This window comes from Xenopus tropicalis, chromosome 8 (genome assembly GCF_000004195.4).
Source record: "Xenopus tropicalis strain Nigerian chromosome 8, UCB_Xtro_10.0, whole genome shotgun sequence".
NCBI lineage: Eukaryota > Metazoa > Chordata > Amphibia > Anura > Pipidae > Xenopus > Xenopus tropicalis.
Genome location: NC_030684.2, coordinates 54,068,290 through 54,088,238, shown reverse-complemented (window position 1 = coordinate 54,088,238; position 19,949 = coordinate 54,068,290). Strand labels below are relative to the sequence as shown.

Sequence of the window (19,949 nt, the reverse complement as noted above, 5' to 3'; positions counted from 1 at the left end):
TGTAGCTGTTTTTATATAAATGTGGTAAAATTGGTGTTTAAGCCATTGTCTGGATTTGCAAGGTGTAGAGAATGGGGAAAAAAGTGACATACCATATAATATAAGGCTTTAATAACAAGGGTAAAGTTTTCCCCAGGTCTAGCAACTGGACAAAAGCAAGCAGCTGATTGTTATTGGTTACTAAACTCGGAGTAAAGTTGGCGCCTGTTGTATTATTCCCACTTAGATCCGAATAGCAAAGTAAGTGCAAATATGGTTATGATAGAGTGAAATTGGAAAATGGAACGTGGGTTGGACATTTTGCCTCCCGTTCATGTGGTATGCCACGGTTCCTCAAGAGGTATAAAATAACCTATAACACATGGCTTTAAAAATGCTTATAGGTTATTTTAAAACTCCTGAGGTAATGTGGTGTACCAGAAACGTGTAAACGTGTAAAGTTTCCAGGATTTTAAAGACTTTTTATTCAATGCTTGTATGAATCTCTGTTTGTGAGTATCCCATTTGGGTTTCTATTTATTTTGTATTAAAATGTTATTACACTATTTTAGTGCACTTGGCCTGGTTATACAGTATATGCATCTGGGGAGTAGTTGATTCAGGCAGAGTGTGATATTTAGATCACCCACACCTTCCCTTTTAAAGGAGAAGGAAAGGTAAAAACTTAGTAAGCTAAAGCTAACTCAGAAATATCTATGTAAATACAGCCATAAGCACTCACAGTAATGCTGCCTCTATGAAAAGAAACACTGGATTTCTTGTCTCCTTTTTTGTAAACATGTTCTTTCTGATGACTTCAGACTCTCCTCCTTTTTTGTAAACATGTTCTTTGGTATCAGACTTTGCCAGAGTCTGTGCAGCTCTCTCCTTTCTTCCTTCTCCTGCTCCCCCCTCACTTAAGAATTCATAATCCCCCTCCCTTTGGAATGTGTAATTTGAGCTACCAGCCTCTAGAGCTACAAGCAGGAAGCTATGAAGACCAAGCTAAAATGGCAGCTGCTATCTGCTATCTTAACGGAGGGAGCTTCTAGAGCTTTTTACTATAGTAATGCTTTCTGTAGAATAAATATAGTGTTCTAGGTGACACAGTAAAATGCCAAAATGACTTTCCTTCTCCTTTAAGGGAATGAAGCAATAATATTGGCACATTTGCACTTTAATTTACTTTATGAAGGTATTGATGAGTGGATCAATTTGGGGAGTTATTGCACCACAATATAGCTCTGAATGAATTTTCTTTTGCACATGCTTGAGTTTGTCTTTCAGATGTTTGTCAGAGGATTTTCACCTGAAAATGCACACTGCCTTGTGTCATTACCCCTGTTGTTTAATCTCGCAACTAGAATATTGTTTCACACTGTTGCAAGTGGAGTATGTTATATTTTTATTATTTTATGCTTTGCTTTGGTTCTTGAAAGCACATGATGGGTGCCATATTGCTGAACGGCTGGTGAGTTTTGCACATTTGGAGGTCAAAACTTGGAAAGGGAAAAACTGTAGCAATTTAGTTTACATTGTCAAACTTTTCTACAGGGATTTTTCTGCTCCATAGGTGCACATTCAGTACTGATAGAGCATTGCTTTTGAAACAGTATCTGCCACTGATGGTCAGTTTCTCCTTTCTGTTTTATGTACAAGCATTCATTTGAATAATCTGCAAACTTCCTAGCACTGCAGATGTTAAGTTCTAAGGTGTGGGAGCATAAAGAAAAGGTTATCATTTGGCAGGAAGTAAAGGGCACCCGGGATCAGTTCTTTCACTTAACTAACCTTCAAGAGCGCAATTAACATTTAAAGAAAATAAAGTTTTAGGAATGTTATAAAATAATTGCCAAATTTTTAATGGTTTATGTTCCAGTATCAGCTTCCTAATGTAGGCATTGCTGACTCTTAGGATATTATAAGGCACTCTCTTTAGAACTTATTCATCTGTGATAAGGTTAAGTAGCAACACCATAGGAGCTATGTTAAACTGTTCATAGAACCATTAATTAATTACATTTAAATATATATATATATATAGTCACAGTGATTTAGATCATCATTTCAAACAAAAATATCTAATGTTTTAATCATAAACTTAGGTCCATTTTTACGTTGCCGCGCTTATTTTGACGTGACCACGCCTATTATGATGTGATTGTGCTTAATTTGCCGCAGCCCCACCCAGTTTGACGTGGGCGCAACTGCGCCTATTTTGATGCAAGTGCGACTTTTTTAATACACAATTTTTTTGTGGCAAATTTTAGCAGATGTTTTGCAAAACAATTTGCCAATGGTGAAATGCAGAAATTTGCTGCGAATCTATGTCTGGCAAAAAAATTCACTCATCATTAATTGTAAGTGCTCAAATCATGAGAAATTCAATGTTTCGGTCATTCACAGGTGACCTTCTTCCAGGACATGCCAAAAAGAAGTGCTGCCGTTAAGATTAATTAAAAGACTGTGAGATCATTACTTGGGGGCACATTTACTAACCCACGAATCCGAACCCGAATTGGAAAAATTCCAATTGGAAAACGAACATTTTGCGACTTTTTCGTATTTTTTGCGATTTTTTTTTCGGCGCCTTTACGACTTTTCGGAAATTGTCGCGACTTTTTCGTTACCAATACGATTTGCGCGAAAAAACGCGAGTTTTTCATAGCCATTACGATGCGCTCGTATCTTGTCGCAATTTTTTCGTATTGAGCGCTCGTAAGCGGCGGGCGAAACTTTCAGACTTAGCATGATTTTGGAAGCCTCCCATAGGACTCAATGGCACCCTGCAGCTCCAACCTGGCCCAAGAAAAGTCACCATATATGAAGCTTGAATGAATCCGAATCTTTCGTATTGGCAACATTCGGAATGGCAACGAAAAAGTCGCGACAATTTTCCGAAAAATCGCCAAATACCGATCATTACGAAAAAAACGCAATCGGACGCATTCGGCCAGTTCGTGAGTAAGTAAATGTGCCCCTTGGTATGGTTTAATTTTGCATTTTGCAGTGCAGCATACTTCAACTGAAATACATTTGCCAACCTTGGTCCATTATCTGCCCATTTTTGGTAATGCCCTCATCTCTGGGGATATCAAATAGGGACTACATCCCCTTCTATGAAAGGTTGAACACATTTATTTTCAGCACCAAGCACTTCCACCTGTCCAAACCTTTGTTTCCTCATTCAGGCCATTATACTCTGCAGTGTAAGAGGGAAGCTAAAGTAGCAGGATAAACACTGACAGCTGGAGAAGAACTCCTGCATCAAATAATTAAAGGGGGGTTCACCTTCAGATTAACGTTTAGTATGTTATTGAATGGCCTTTTCTTAGAAACTTTTCTTTCCAACTTTTTAATTGGTCTTCATTTTTTTTTTAATAGTTTTTTTCATTAATTGCCTTCCTCCTCTGATTCTTTGCAGCTTTCAAATGGAGGTTACAGACCCCAGCAGCCAAAAAAGTATTACTCTGTGAGGTTACAAATGTATTATTTTTGTAACTTTTTATTTTTATTAAGGTCCTCAAGAGAGCTGTGGAACAAAAAGCTAAATCATTAAAAAATGCACATAAAAAAACATTTGCAAATAGTTTCAGAAAAGCATTCTCTACATAATAAAAGTAAAAAAAACATAAAAAATGTAATCAGTGAACAACCTCTTTGAAATCTTTCAATACTTGTCACTCCTGTTGTTCACAGGTTAATAGTAAAGCCATAGTATCCCCTTAATCTTCTTCTTCTTCTTCTCCTCCTGTAACTTGACTTGGCCCCCACCCAGGAATTGACTTGGCTCTTGGCTAATTTAGCATGTGCAGTTCTCCACTCAGGTTACCAAACACATCCTCCAGTCTAGCAGCCAATTAAGAGATGGCACTGCTGGTTGCCATAGAAACTCTGCTCTAGCTGTGCACTCTGCTGAAGAAACATGTTTTCTCTTCTAACCTCATGTCCTGAGCTCAGCATGTCCGTTACAGTGCTCAATACCAATAGGACTCTTAAGTTCTGCCTGTGTAAGCCTGCATTCTTAGTTGCATGAATCTGTCAGATGCTACATGTAACAAATGCAGTGGTTTTATACAGATAACAATATCTCTGACATCTAAAACTATCAAATTCTTTCTTCCCGATGCACAAATCCTCCAGATACAGTTCCTACTCCTTTGTCTTTGCTTCTCATTGCAAGGCTTTGAGCTTTTCATCCTGGGTGTAATTGATGCACAAGCAGAGTCACCTTATCATACTTTGGACCTAAGCACATTTGTTACTTTATTGCCTTAGGACAAACATACAATATCTGAAATGTTTGAAAATACTTTGCTAAATAATTTGAGTTTTTCAGTAGATATTTGCACATACGCATGCAAACAAAATGATAGCATATATCACATATGGTTTCAGTTATCCACAAGCATTTTTGAGGTTATCACAGTCCTTTCTTGAATAATTGTGGAGATACAAAAGCCCTTCCTTTTAGACATCTACTTTCACTTGAATAGAAAATGCATTCTCTATTAGTGTTGAGTGAAATATTTCACCAGGCATGGATTGGCAGCAAATTTCAGCGTTTTGCCATCGGCGTATTTTTTACCGAAACGGCAGCAAAAATTTGCAGCCAAAAACAACCTTTATTAACTTTCCCATTATGTTTTGGTGCCTCAAGACATTATATTTAGCCCATACTAGTATTTATGCCCATACATACGCCAGGCATGGATTTGCAGCGAATTTCCGCATTTCCCATTGGCAAATTGTTTTGGAAAAATCAGCTGTATCAAAAAAGTTGCGCAACAAACACATTTTTAAAATTTTCCACCGTTTCTCTAATTTTTCTGTCAGTTAGCAAATTTTGCCCAAAGTTAGACGGGACAGATTCGCTCATCACTAGCTCAGACCTTTTTCATAGACCAAATGTATTTCTTGACAATGTACACAATAGAGGGCAGATTTATCAAAGTAGAAAATTACTGCTCACCACAGTAAAATTCCACTAGTCTCTATTGATTTCTGTGGGGTTTTTATAGGCGAAATTTATCAATGGGTGAACGTTAGAGTTCACCATTTGCTACATAAAATCACATAGAAATGAAAAGAGAATAGTGGAGTTTTACTGTGGTGAACTCAAATTTCACACTGGGATAAAACTTTACCCTTGGAAAACAACTAATAACTACATGTAAGGGCCTAGTCCAAAAGTATATTACAGATTTAATATATTTTGCCTATTTTAATACTTATACTTCACCTGTAATGGTCTATTGCTACTGTAGAGCATATACTTTGCCAATGTAAGCCCACCACAAATCCCATTATTTCCTATGGAATAATGTACAACTTCTATTTGAGAAAATGAGACATGTGACAATAAATCAGACTCAAAACCTTTGTCTCATTGGACTTGGTTCTCTAGTGGTCACCTGACACTAATTTGTGTATTTATCACTGGTAATAACACTCCAGATTAAAATTGAACAGCTTTATTGGAAATGTGCGACAGGTAGTAGTTTTATGAAAACCCCATGAAAAAACAATGTATACAGTACAGACTGCACATGTGAATGTTTAATAAGCTTGTAAGCTAAACTTAGGCTTAAGCTGTCAATCACATATCTTACAGTGAGCACCACTTGAATCCCTTAATTCTATGGCACAGTACGAAAATGGACCTCTGTTCCACTGAGGCTTGTAATGCATTTCAATACTTATGACCCAGAAAAAAGTGAGAATAAAGCTCTAGTTCGCTTGAAGTTTAATTTTGAAGGGCATTCTGAAAAAACACAAAGATGTTCTATATAAGCAAAAATTGGCAAGGGATATGAATTTTTTTTATGTGGGTTCAGCAAAGAAGTAAGTTCCCAAAGGTCTTAAATAAATAGATGTCAGAATTATATGAACAATAAAAAGCTTTATATCAAATGACAACCTCTGTTTTCAAATATGATACACATGTTTAATGCGTCATAACGACAACATTAAGCAGCAGATTCAACATTTAAATTCCACATTTTACTTGATTTTTCTGTCCAAAATTGCAGAGTTTTCAAAAATCCCAAAACTCGAATGGAAAAAATGAATCTAAAATTCAAAATCTGGCAAAATTATGTAAAAATCCTGGGACCTGCAATTTCAAAATTCAGTCTATTTGAGATTAATTCAGAATTTTCCAGACTTAGGGGCTGATTTACTAACCCACGAATCCGACCCGAATTGGAAAAGTTCCGACTTGAAAACGAACATTTTGCGACTTTTTCGTATGTTTTGCGATTTTTTCGGCGTCTTTACGAATTTTTCGTTACCAATACGATTTTTGCGTAAAAACGCGAGTTTTTCGTAGCCTTTACGAAAGTTGCGTAAAATCTTGCGATTTTTCCGTAGCGTTAAAACTTACGCGAAAAGTTGCACCTTTTTCGTAGCGTTAAAACTTAAAAGGTGCGAAGTTTCGCGTAAGTTTTAACGCTACGAAAAATCGCAAGATTTTACACAACTTTCGTAATGGCTACGAAAAACTTGCGTTTTTACGCAAAAATCGTATTGGTAACGAAAAATTCGTAAAGACGCCGAAAAAATCGCAAAAAATACGAAAAAAATCGCAAAATACCGATCTTTACGAAAAAAACGCAATCGGACTCATTTCGACCCGTTCGTGGGTTAGTAAATGTGCCCCTTAGATTTAAAATGAAGGGTAGAATGTGAATTTGTTGCTTTTGGCACTTGGCACAGCTCAGTCATTCCTGCCTATCATTCCAAATTGTATGCTGCCATGCCTATTGATGCAGGGGAGTCCTGGCGCTCCCTCAGCACCCTGCATCAATGGGCACAGCACATTTGCACTAAAAAAATAGGGCGCAAATGTCGCTAATACCAGAAACAACACCAGTGAAATGATAGACTTACATATATTATTCAGTGTCCAATTTGCAACAAAACATACTTGCATCTATTTGGGCATACTGGATATGGCTGTGGTAGGTGCAGCGAAAATTATTTTTCACCGCTTCCTAAAGTAGTTTTATCTATGAGGAACCCTTATGTTGTTTAGTTCTCAACAGTTCAAGCAGAAATAAATATGTGGGGACCATTTTCCCCCCACCCCTTTCTAAGTGTTATCCATGAGGAACCTTCATGTTCAAGCATTTTCACACTATTGACACAATTTCCCCTCCTGAGCACTTTCCAGGGGAAATAAATATATCAGATACTGGGCACTGCCCCTATACACCGAATTATAGCAAGTGTTTGCTTCTGCAGCCAGTTTCCCATGGGTCAGTTTTTTTGTTTTTGTTAATGGTAGAAACAAAGCCCAGTTTTGGAGCTTTGCTCTTATTGTAAGACTATTGTAAAACACAACAATGCCATTGATCTGTGAAATCAGAAATGTAATACTGCAAGCAGACACTGCTCCCAATCGGGAAAACCTCTTTGCAATTTTCTTAAATATTTATGTGCAGAATATAAAATAACTCACACTAGACCATAACACATCCTTTAGCTGCCCTTCTGCTCTATCCCTTCCCCCATGACACTGAACATTGCAGCTTTTGGCACAATCTGTTTTTCGTTGCTAAGTTCACACACTAAAGATGAAAAACGCTATCACTGTAGAAACCAAAAAAAAAGTGCTTCCCTAACTCATCTTTATTTGATTTTTCCAAATTTTGCAGGAGTAACCGACAAAGTCATATAGATTCAGAGGCGTGCATGAGGTCAAAATGATCATTTATACAATCATTATCATCTTGAATTTGTCCAGATACTGATATGCTGAGCAGAAAAATCTGTTAATAACCATTGGATATTAATTAGGACATTGCTATAGCTCAAGGAATCTAGATATTTATTTTATACTTTATCCCTGTCTCTCTGTCTATCTGACTCAGTCTTGATTATTTCTTCCTCTCTCTCCTTATGCTCAGGGGTTCATTCACTTCAAACAGATATTTTTAACCCTACAATTGTTGTGTTTCAGAATCTCATAAAGAATCTCCCGGAGCAAAAGGAACTTAGCGCCTTGTCGCAGCTGAAGAGCGAGTATGAAGACTTATGCGAGCCAGAGCAATTTGGAGTTGTGGTATGTTCCGAAAACAGACCAATAATTCAGCTGGGGTTTGTCATCTGTCAGACATTATAAAAAGAAAGACATTTCAATTGCGTATTGATTTTTCCATTATAGTAACTACTTACACAGCCGTGTGTGAAAATTGGCCCAGTGCCTTTGGTAATATTATTTATAAGAGACTAGGGTGATTCAGAAAAACCAAGGGGACCATTCTGGAAAAGGAAAACAAAAACTGTTTATCCAGCTTAGACTGTGAAGGCTGCGTACATAGAGCACCAAGCAGCAACATAAATTATGCCAAACTGGTGTTTGCTTCAACAAATTAAACCGTACAGGAAACCGTAGATAAAAAATACATATATCTTATAAATCAGAAAGTTATTTGTAATATACATACACAAATGTATGTTTGGAACTTTCCCATTTTCTTAAATTTTTCAATATGAAATAAGAAATACATCCAGCGCTACAATAAGGGGCTGGCAATATTTTTTGATTAAAGGTGCACTCAAATCATTTTGAAAGTTGCTATTTTTGCAGCTCCTACCACAAAGAATAGTTCTAAGGTTAAAAAAGCTACCACTTCGCTCACTATGGGATACAGTATGTTGACCTCATTACATCTTTAAATCAGGCCCTTATAAAAGAAAAAAGTTTAAATTGTATGATTCATTATATTCAGCGTTCTCCCCCAAGGTAAATTTTTCATAAATGTTTGATGATATAGGGTGATATATACAGTTTACCAAAATAGTACAATGGGGTTGCCTGGAGGGTGCATGAAATGACAGAATATCTTGTGCTATCAAAGTATTTATTTGTATTCATAAACAGTTGTGCTGGATGTTATAAAATATTGTTTTATATAAAAAACATTTTTATAATGGACACTGTTCCCTTTAATGCAACATATGAATGTCAAGGGGTGCATGTGACTGAAGTAACTGCCAAAGGCATCTTTATTCCATGCACAGTGCTTGAATTTTACAAGATTATTGCTTCAGGCCTGCCAGTGGATAATCCAATTAAAGACAAAGAAATAGATCAGGGTACAGTTTGTTGAAATTTATATTGTAGTTGTGAGAACCCCTCACCCCCAGCCACCACTGCCATATTATATATAAATATTTCACTACGACTAAGACAGCAATTCATTTTACCTGTTGTACAAAGCTCCAGTATCTGCTTGGGTCTTGATAAGTAAGAAGAATATACTTTAGGAGCTTGTCTAGCCTAATATAGACATTCCAATGCCAGCAGTGATTTTGGAAAATATTCCTTTTCTTATAAATGCTTAATTAGCTAGAGGTACAGGTTGGTCCTGTTATCCAGAATGCTTGGGAACTGGGGTTTTCTGGATAAGGAATCTTTCCATAATTTGGATCTTCATGCCTTAAGTCTACTAAAAAATCATTTAAATATTAAATAAACCCAACAGGATTTTTTTTTTGCCTATAATAAGGATTAAGTACAAAGTATTGTTGTATTATTACAGAGAAAAGGATCACTTTTAAAAATTGGAATTATTTGCTTATAATGAAGTCTATGGGAGATGGACTTTCTGTAATTCAGAACTTTTTTGGATAATGGGTTTCCAGATAATGCGTCCCATACCTGTACAGATATGTAATGCAAATGAAGTCAAATTAAGACTGATTATTGCAAAGTTAGTTTTTTAACAATAATCACCAATCTCAGTAAATTGTTCCAAAATGACATTTTGCTTGATTCATGTATTTCTTGAATTATGCAGTCTTTCATTGGAACAATAATATTTACCCAAATACTGTATATGCTCCATAGAGAGAGCTCAACTAATTTACAATATCTATCTTATTTACATTTATTTTCCTTAATGCAGAGTGTGTCACATGTCAAGTATGTTGCTCAATTACTATGGTAACAAGAAATCTAGATTCTAAGACTGTAAGATACTGTAAGAAAAATAAAATTAACTGTATTACATTGAAAATAAATAAGTAGAGAAAGTGAAAGGAAGCATGAAAAAAACTGTAAACAGCAGAATAAAGGTTTATAATTAGAAATTTTACAATAAATGTATTGTAGTCATGAAATGTCATTTAAAAGTTAACAAGCTTCTGTAGAAATCACCAGGAGGTGGTTTTTTTCAATTTTATTCATAAATAAACTAGATTTTATTCATAAATAAGACATTTTCCCAAATTCAGAAAAAAGTTGAAAATACATTAAATTTTACAAATTCTGTATCTATGTGTTAAAGAAATTAGATAGATAGGTATTGTAACGCTTTTCTGACCCAATTAGGAATAAACCCAGGCTAGTAGTAAATAGAGAGCATGGGTTACATTTGCGACACTTAATGCAAAGGGGTGAGCCTCCGCTATATGGGAGAATTAGATGGAGCGAGGGTGTAGTTGAACTACAACTAGCTGAGGTGTGTAGTGCAAATAGAGAATAATGGACACCAGAGGATTCTTGCTGATCAACTATAGTACAAGTTTATTTGGATACAGGCACAGTATAGTAGTGCAGCAGGGATTATACTCACAGACACAGCAGTGGATGGTCACAGAGGATAACAGCAGATGTGACCCTTAAGGCACAGTATAGCCCACTTGAAAGGATATGCAGAGTATTAGCTGTATACCAGGAATGGATGCCCTTTACTGGAACGGATCCCCTCCAGCCAACTATGGTTCAGGGTAAGGAACTGCCTTAATCCTGCATCTTAACTGTGGTCCCTACAGCAAGGCATACAAAGCCTGGGTTAGACTAAACCCTTACAGTCTCCTTTGATGGGGCTAGTGCTGCCCTTACTAAATAAGCTGACTATGCTCACCACTCCTAGAGGGTGCTATTACATATAACTGACTGTGCTGGCTTGTTCTCATTCACGGGGCCCTGTCCCCGACTTACAAATGGCAGGTTCTCCTTACTGGGGCCTAATTGCCTCAGGCTCGATGACGTGAAGCCTTAGGACAACAGCAGCCAAAGAGGAAGACACTTCCTTGTGCAATACACTATATAGTCTGCCAAGGGGAGTGGTCAACCTGGCTAAACCTATAGGGGGTAGCCTAATAACTGTAATCTGAGTGTAGAGGGCTCTGCCCTATTACAGCACAGATAAGGAAAAGATAGGGGATAACACCATAGGGAGCTTAACCCTATGGGTCCCTACAGTATGTTGATGAGAAAAGTCAAATGTACATCAGCTATTTTAGTTATCCATTCATTAGGTTTTCCCCTGATTCTAGAATGACATTGCACAATTGAAAGCTTTCTGGATAACTGGTAACATACCTCTATATAAGTATAAATGCTGTAACAGATGTAGATATAACAACAAAGTGAATAGACCATGCTAGACAAGGCATAATAGAGGTCCTGGCTGATGTACAATTTTGATAAGTAAGTGTGTGTGTGTGTAATTTTTAATCCTGCAGATAGATATTCTAGTCATCTTGCCACTAGGATTATAACATTCAATGCCTGCAGAATAAGCAGTATTCTGCTTGTTCTGCAGGTTGTCAGAAAAAAGAAACCATCAGAAAGAGTTAATGTTGGCAATAAGGCAGCCCTCCCTAAGCACAAAGAAGTTTTTAAGCTTTCATTTTGGATGGCAATATAACCAGATTGTTGTGATAGATGACTTTGATATTAAGCAATGGAAACTTGCCTACAAAGGTGGTTTGTAATACATGAAATAAGCAGAGAGAGCTCACTTGGCTTGGTAAAATTCCCCAGCCTATCTTGAGATACCTTAAAAAAACTTAGCCTCTTAAAAGAAACAACTTTTATAGATTGTTTTATTGGTAAGTAATTGTTCAGATTGGGAGTTGTATGAGAACAAGGGGAAACAACTAAAAGCTATAACTAAGAAATACTGTTAAACTGGGATTGTTTTTTTCCTTTAGTGCTTGGAACTTCCTTGCATTCACTTAAATAATATGAAGCAATTTGGAACTCATCACTTGGTTAGCTAGTATACTATTCCTGACAAAAAGAACTAAAGATAAATTGCATGAAGCGGTAAGCAAGCTCCCAATTTTAGTGTCAGATGTACAGAAAGAAGGAAGGTAGAATCACTGGGGGGTGCCACAATTTTAGGCACTGGGGGGCAGTGATCGCTTACCTCCTGTTAGAAGGAAACTGCACCAGCCCCACTAGCTGCAAGCAAGCAATCCTCTTCCATCTGTCTTCCTTCTTCCGAAGCAGTTGGGAGAAAATGCCGACTTTTCTTTTTGTTAAAGTTAGGTTTTTCACAAGCAGCGTGAAGGAAGAAGAAAAAAGAGGATCGCTCTCTCTCAACTCACAGTCACCAGATTCTTTATGTTGCCCACACTAGGTCTTCAAAAGGGTTCCAAACTTCATTATAAATGCAAGAGTGAGAATCAGCACATTAGACATCTGTTTTCCTATTATAGAGAGGCTTGTCAGTTTTACTCTCAAACTTTAGAATAGTGAATATAATGCTGCTTAGGTGACAAACTGGAACACTCAAATGAAACCATGAAGCACATTCTCCTAGTAGAATGTGCTTAAATCTTTTCAGCCACTGGTCCTTGAGTACCTGGAGAGGTTAATCGAGCAGTGTTGCTTTAAAAAAATCAATCTCTATAGTTTAGATCCCATCATGCTTTAACCCCTTTAGAACTGTAGAACCGGTGGTGGCAACTTATACCAGCACCACACACTGCTAGGCAACATGTTTTTACCACAGACTGCAATAGATCCTGGAAATCATTCTACTACTGTATGTCTGGCAGTCAAGACCTTGACAGCTACTACTGGACAATCTATGTTCTGTGGCAGGTAAGAAGGGAATCCATAATTATTAACTGTGTGGAGCATATATCTAATACAACTCAAAACACATTTTCACTGAAAGAGGAATTAAGGCTACCCATGCATCTGTGCATTTTCAAACTAATATGTAAAAGCTTAAAGAATAACTAGAGGGCTCGGAATTGGCCTGGATCCCATCCTCTGCAAGGAGAATAACAATTTTAGAGATATAGGTGTAGTTTGAACTTCTATTGACTGAACAAAAATTTCCAATTGGATTTCAAGGAAATGAGCCAGGAGTTGAATATCTCATTTGTAGATTATGTTATCAAAGAAAAGCATTAACCAAATATCAAAACATTTTGTAAAGGTTTAAGAATTACATCATACTGAAAAAGCTCAAGAAATTAATGGGACAAGCAAGGTTACCAACTGGATAAGGACTACACCTGAGTGCAGGAGCAAACAGCATGGAGATTTGGCTTCTGTTTTCAGGTCAGACCTGGAGGGGGTTGCAGTAATTACACAGGCAGGATATACCATCGCCCTGCAAAGTTTTTGTACTAGTTTTAATGAAATGTAATAAGTAGGGTATATAAATAAATAAACAAAATAAATATATATGAGACATCTCTTGAGATTAGAAGAATGCTTGCTACATCTTCTGAAGGTCATAGAGTTGTTTATTGGTTAGAATAGTGCATCTATGGGATTCTCTTTATAAATGTTGTACTGCCAGGTATAAAAAAAATTTAGCAAACAAGTCAAATCAAGGTTACTGGTACTGATATTTATAAGGTCTTTCTGAGGAAGGAATTGTACTCTTTTTTCTCTGGAATATACTGGAGGGCCAGTTCAGTTTTTCTTCTTTTTTCTCTCAATAGATTTTAAAATAAATAGGATTTTGTATCCTGGGAAGGCTGACATTATGGATATTAGACAGGTTTTATTGTTTGATCCTCAAAATAATGACTATGACACCCCATAGACAGTAAATCAGGCTTACAATATGAGGTAGGCAAACGCTGAAGTGCCACACATGCTTCATTTTCTTTTATAATAAATCTCTAAAATGCAGAGTTGATGTTCAGAGCAACACTAGATTTGAAATATATTTGGGCAAGAATATTTTATATACTGTATATAAAAGCTGAATCCATAGAAGAAGACGTGTCAACTCCTGAATGAAAATCTAAAGCACACTTCTTTTTCACATCAGAAGAGATAAAATAAAGCCCAGTACTCATGTGCTTAGTTGGAGAGTAAAGTGGCACAGTTTACTTGAAGCTCCAAACAACTGATTACATCAGTGAGTCAAAGTGCCCGAGCAGGGATGTAGATATTAGGAAGCAGAAAGACAGTTTTGTAATTGGTTAATTGTGCGTATGTTTAGTAATGAATAGTTAATGGCAAGATTTTGAGGTATTTAAAGTGTTATGTAATAAAAGGAATTAAGTTTACCCAGTAGCAGTAACCCATAGGAAACCAATCAGCAGGTATAATGTACTTGTCACCTTACAGGTCACCTGATTAAAAGCAAACATCTTATTGGTTGCTATAGGTTACTGTTACTGCATAAAACATTAGAAATAAAATTTGTACATTGCTTTAATTTTAGAATGAGATAAAAATTATTCTCCTTTAGTGCCTGTTTGAGTTAAGAAGATTAAATGCTTGTCTACCCATTTTTCTTTGTTTGAAAAGTATAGTTATCCATTTCTTAAAGTAAGGGAGGTCATAGTAACAGGAAAGCCTTTTGTTAAGGTCACATACAGTAGCTAATCTAAAGACCAGATCTACCTGTCAAGAGAAGAAAAGCAGGGCACAAAAAACCATTCTGGCAGTACTGGGCAACATACAAAGGCAGCAGGGTGTGCAGAGGTTGGTGGAGTTAAGAAAGAATGGGTAAGGACCGAAGAAGTAAATTAGCAACATAATATGATATATGGGGGTTGATAGGCCTGTTTCAACAAACTTGGGTGAAAAAATCAAATACAGAAAAAAGAGAAGCATTGAGAAAATAAAGTTACAATATTTTCTGCAAGCAAAGCTGCAATAGGTGTCAAATACAGTATATCTTCGAAAATGCATTGTCAACCACTGCGAGATTTGGGTCCATTCTGTTAGATCCCACATTGTGACTGATACAATGAAGAGGGATTTCCTTCTAAGTCCTCTATTAAATTCTGCTGGTCTGTGCTGTCTTTCTTCCCTTGCATAGATAATGTCATCACACAGAATTCAGTAATCCCTTTTCATTTCCTTCTGGCTAAGATCACTTGCTAAATTTCATCTTCAACCTTTGCCCCGTAATGACTAATCACTCTCTGTGGATCATCCATTTTGTGCATTGATGTACATTTTTTAAGCATTTGCTGCTTAAATTTTCAATGACTTGTGACACTTGTGTTAATTAAGTTTCTTTTAGCGTTTGCACTACATTGTTCTTATGTCAGTGCCTGTGCAATTAATGTTTATGCAGTGTAAACAATACATCCTACATAGTTCAGTCAATACTTACATTTATAACTTGCTCGTTTTTCATGAGAAAGCTAGCAAAAAGGCTTAAAAGGAAAATGAACATGGCTATATGTGTAGATATTCAAATGATCGAGCATTTAGGAAAATTAAAAGCAAACAATTTTGCTGGTTCCTAGCAAAATATAGTGAAGCAGTTGTTTGATGGTAATTATACTCCTTTATTCATTTGTGATTTGCAAGTCACCTCATCAATCCCAGCCTGTCAGCTACAAATAATTAGATTGCAAGGGCATGTTCATATGGGTGGCTGTGCCTCAGGGGCTTAGTTTCTATGACTTGTTGCACTGAAATAGCACCGTGGGAAGCTAATGGATTTACATTACAATACTGCGCACATTCATAAATACAACTGCCTTCGTTAGTTCTCGTGCATCACATATGATTAATTATATGCTGTACAGTGCAACACAGATAAATAACTGCAGAGGAGATAAAATTGCTGGTGAATTATGAGCAATTATTACAATTATATGGACAAATGTATCATACACAGTGATGAGAGAATCTGTCACTTTTCGCTTTGCCGAAAAGTTAGCAAACTTTTAAAAGATTCACAAAATGAAGAAATTTTTGCGTGTCAAAAAAAATGGTCAAATTGTAAATTTTCTGCCAAGCAACTTTTTTGGTCGCACGGCAAATTTTCCCACGGCAAATTTTCCCACTGCAAATTTTTGCGCCTGTTTCGCAAAATCCACGCCTGGTGAAAAATTTAATTACTAATCATACACTGTCTTTGATCATAGGTATTATAGCGAGTAGGTAGTGGTGTACATAGTAAATGTAGTAAGGCACTAGGGAGGACACTGTAAGATCAATAGCATCTATATTTTTTTAACTTAACAGGTATGGGACCTGTTATCTAGAATGCTCGGGACCTGGGGTTTTCGGTTTTTCTTATACAAACTAACGGTGTAAAATCTGACGTTAGGACAGCAACATTTGCTGTTTATTTTACACCATTTTTTCAGCGAATTTCATTTTACACAGCATAATAAATAGGCCCCTAAGTCTGCTAAAAAAAGTAAACATTAATTAAACCCAATAGAAATGTAAACATTAATTAAACCCTATAGGATTGTTTCGCCTCCAATAAGGAATAATTATATCTTAGTTAGAATAAAGTACAAGGTTCTGTCTTGCATTATTTGATTAAAATGGTGTCCATGGGAGATGATCTTTCCATCGTGTGAAGCTTTTGGATTAAAAAGTTTCCAGATAACAGATTTCATACCTGTAGTAGACTAACCAAAACTAATTGCTGATTATTTGCTATGGGTAATTACACTGGTGCAATATATATTGAGGCTCCTTTAGTTTGACTCTACAAATTAAAATGAACATAAATCATCCCCATTAGTTATAAGTGAAATTTTTGGCCAGGCATATATTATAAGGATTCTCCACTGACAGCTAACTTTAATAGCACTGCAGAAGTCATGTCATTTCTATATAATATACTGGGATTACAATGCACTGGTGCAACTATAGAGGAAGCAGATCCCACAGTCGTGGGCGGGGCTGGGGAACAGGGGCGCTTAGAAATGTTGGGATGTAGTGCTGGTATGGAAAATACGCTTACATCTCAAATTAAACTTGGGTTTAGTGATTAGCGAATCTATCCCATTTCGATTCACCCAAAAAATCAGTGGAATGTGACTTTTTTTGACCATGTCTTTTGTTTTTAGGGGATCATACCCTTTTTCCAAGTCCTTTTTTAATGCAACAATGCCTTTCTTCGCAATTTTTTTGCAGTGACATTTTCCAGAAGTTTCATGAAACAATTTGGCAATGGCTGAATTTCGCTGTAAATCCATGCCTGGCGCAAATAATTTGCTCATCACTACTTGGGTTGCCTATGCTGCAGGGCTGGGGGTGCAAAAAAATTAGCTTTCCAAGAAGGTATATTTTCCTTTTAAAATTAGTAATCAGAAACTACACAGTCATTCAGTCCTCTTAATATGTTAACAAGATAACTGAAATAGCTCTAGTCGGGAATGAACTTGCGCCTGTAATTACATTGGTAATGTCTACTTTAAAGAGCATGGCAAATGATCTTTGTTGTCCTTGGTCTGACTGTACACTTTAATGGAGTATTCCATTTAATTTGCTGACAGCTTTAATATTTTTTCTAATATATTAAATAGGGCTTTGAATACAAGACATCTGAGGTAGTATGTTGGAGGCACAAGGCTAATGACCAACACTAATTACAATGTTGTCTTCTCTTTTTCCTCTTTCACCTCCTCCTCTATGTTCTTCTTCATTAGTATTATCATCATTTAAAAGGCTTTACAAACTGGGGAGCTGTTGTATTCAGAAAACATGAAAAAATCAGGCAATATTTGATTTTCACATTGATTTAGATCAATTAAAAAGGCTAAATCCATCAGTTATTTAAAAAATCAGCTGTTATTTGTATATCAATTAGCTGTGAAACACATCTAAAAGATCTGTATAGTCTGTTAAATTGCACGTTTTCACATTTGCATTGAATTCTGATAACTACCTATCAGTGGTAGAAATCTGAGCACAAAAGTGACATTTTATAATGTTATATCTATGAATTCCAAGCTTTTTAGCGAATTCCAAACCATAGCAGAATGCAAATTTGTAATTGATCTGCTTCTCACTTTTTAAGCATGATGTTACCGTAGCATCATGGGAAAGCATTTACATAAGCGCTACTTTCCCTGCAAATTAGCCAAATATCACATTTGATATTAATATGTTAATGAAATTATTTGAAACATTTTTAAATGCTGTGTGACTGTGTTTCATTGTACTATATACATTCATTTTACAGGAAAAGAACTGTGATGACAAGATGAATTTGTTGCAAATTAGATAGATTACACTGTTAATCATAATCATAATAACAGCACTCAAACTAAATAAATCAAAACTGATCATAAAATAATGTACATTAACATATTATGTACATTATGTACATTTTAGTGAAATCATTTTTCTGATTTCTGTAGTAGAATTATTATTATTAATAGCACATATTTATAAGGTGTTAACATTTTCTGTAGTATTGTACAAAATATGCCCTGGCATTTCAAGTACACAGAGGCCCAAACAGCCATGGTCCTAATAAACAGTGACTGTCTATGACAGTAGCCCCTCTGCCATTTGCCAGAATCCATTGATTGCCATTCCCCCTTGAACAATACATCAAATATACAAATATTGATAATGCAGGAGCTAAACAGAGCTTACATTCTGAAAGAGGAAGGCTGTATAAGCCACCACACTTGGAGATGAAATCAGGAGTCAGCATAGGGAGAGCATATTGCACTGAGCAGGTAGTAGTGGCAAATAATGTTATTAAAGGAATGCTAGGCTAGATGAGGGTAAGCTTCCCTAAAGAAAAAAGTTTAAAATAGAAATTAAAGATAATTATTTTTTAAACAGCATAGTAAAAATAGATGATACAATATGGTGTTGTTAGTAACAGAGCTAAGGTTAATTTAGCTTAAAAATGATAATAGGTGCTATTTATGTTGAATGTATGCAGTTGAAATTTAGTTTGGGAGGGTGACTGCTGTGTAATTATAGGTTTAGAGCTCTGGCACACGGGGAGATTAGTCGCCCGCGACAAATCTCCCTTGTCACGGGTCCCACCGGCGAACATGTAAGTCGCCGGTGGGATGGTACACGCTGCGCAGGCGATTTCGACTAATCTCCCCGTGTGCCAGAGCCCTTAAAGTCTGATTTTGTTCTAATAACCTATAGGAACAAATATCAACAAGTAGTATTTACCAGTCTGCTTATTCAAATCAACATCCATTTGCTTATTGAATCTGTTGCACTTTGCCGAAAAATTTAAAAAACTGCTGAAAAATTTGCAAAACGGGGCTACTGCACAACTTTTTTGATACCCATGACACATTTTTTTGACACAACTGCAACTTTTTGTTGCAGCAAATTTTTGCACCCGCTTTGTGAAAGAAATTTGGCAATGGCAATGGCAAAATTTTCGCTCATCACTACTTATTGCGTTACTAGACCTGGACCCAACTTTGCATTTATTATTATATTACTCCCTACATTTTTAGTTTCAATGGACACAGTTTACAGGTTGTATGGCATAAAGGCTGCTTGCAGTCTATATTTGAGGAATGAATGTGATTTTAGCTTTCTTGAATTTGTCTTTATTTTTTACCCCTGTCCACTATTACAACAGGTATAGTGTCAATTTTATTTTATTCTTTTAATGGATGTTTATGGGCATGTACTGCAGGTTTTATTGGACGTCCCATAGGGTATGAGACATCTGAGACTATTATTCATACATTTTAAGGTGTTTTCCCAACCTCTGTTCTGAACCCTCCAGTTTGGGAACCCCTGTCCTAATGATATGAGGTATTTTATGCTATTGACTTAAATATTATCAAACTAGAGATTGAAATTCCATGCATAGCTTATTATTTGGCATTTATCCCACTGGCATTGTTTTGAAAGCTAATACTTCTACTGTATTATGAAACAAACATTACAAATGTGATCCAAGCTATTATGTATGTGTGTGTTGGATTTTATTGTAGCAAAATAGAGTTTTAACAACCTTGTTCTTTATCGTTAAAGTAAATGGAAAAGTTCACAC

At 36.3% G+C, this 19,949-nt stretch overlaps 1 protein-coding gene across 2 annotated transcripts in view; it reads left to right on the top strand.

The window, feature by feature from the left end:
* Positions 1-19,949, top strand: part of diaph2 (diaphanous related formin 2) — a 760,530-nt gene that overhangs the window by 382,496 nt on the left and 358,085 nt on the right. For both annotated transcript variants that reach the window (XM_031890756.1, XM_031890755.1), the window contains one exon: positions 7,943-8,044. In XM_031890756.1, coding sequence (XP_031746616.1) covers positions 7,943-8,044 — 102 coding nt within the window. The remainder of the gene's footprint in view (positions 1-7,942; positions 8,045-19,949) is intronic.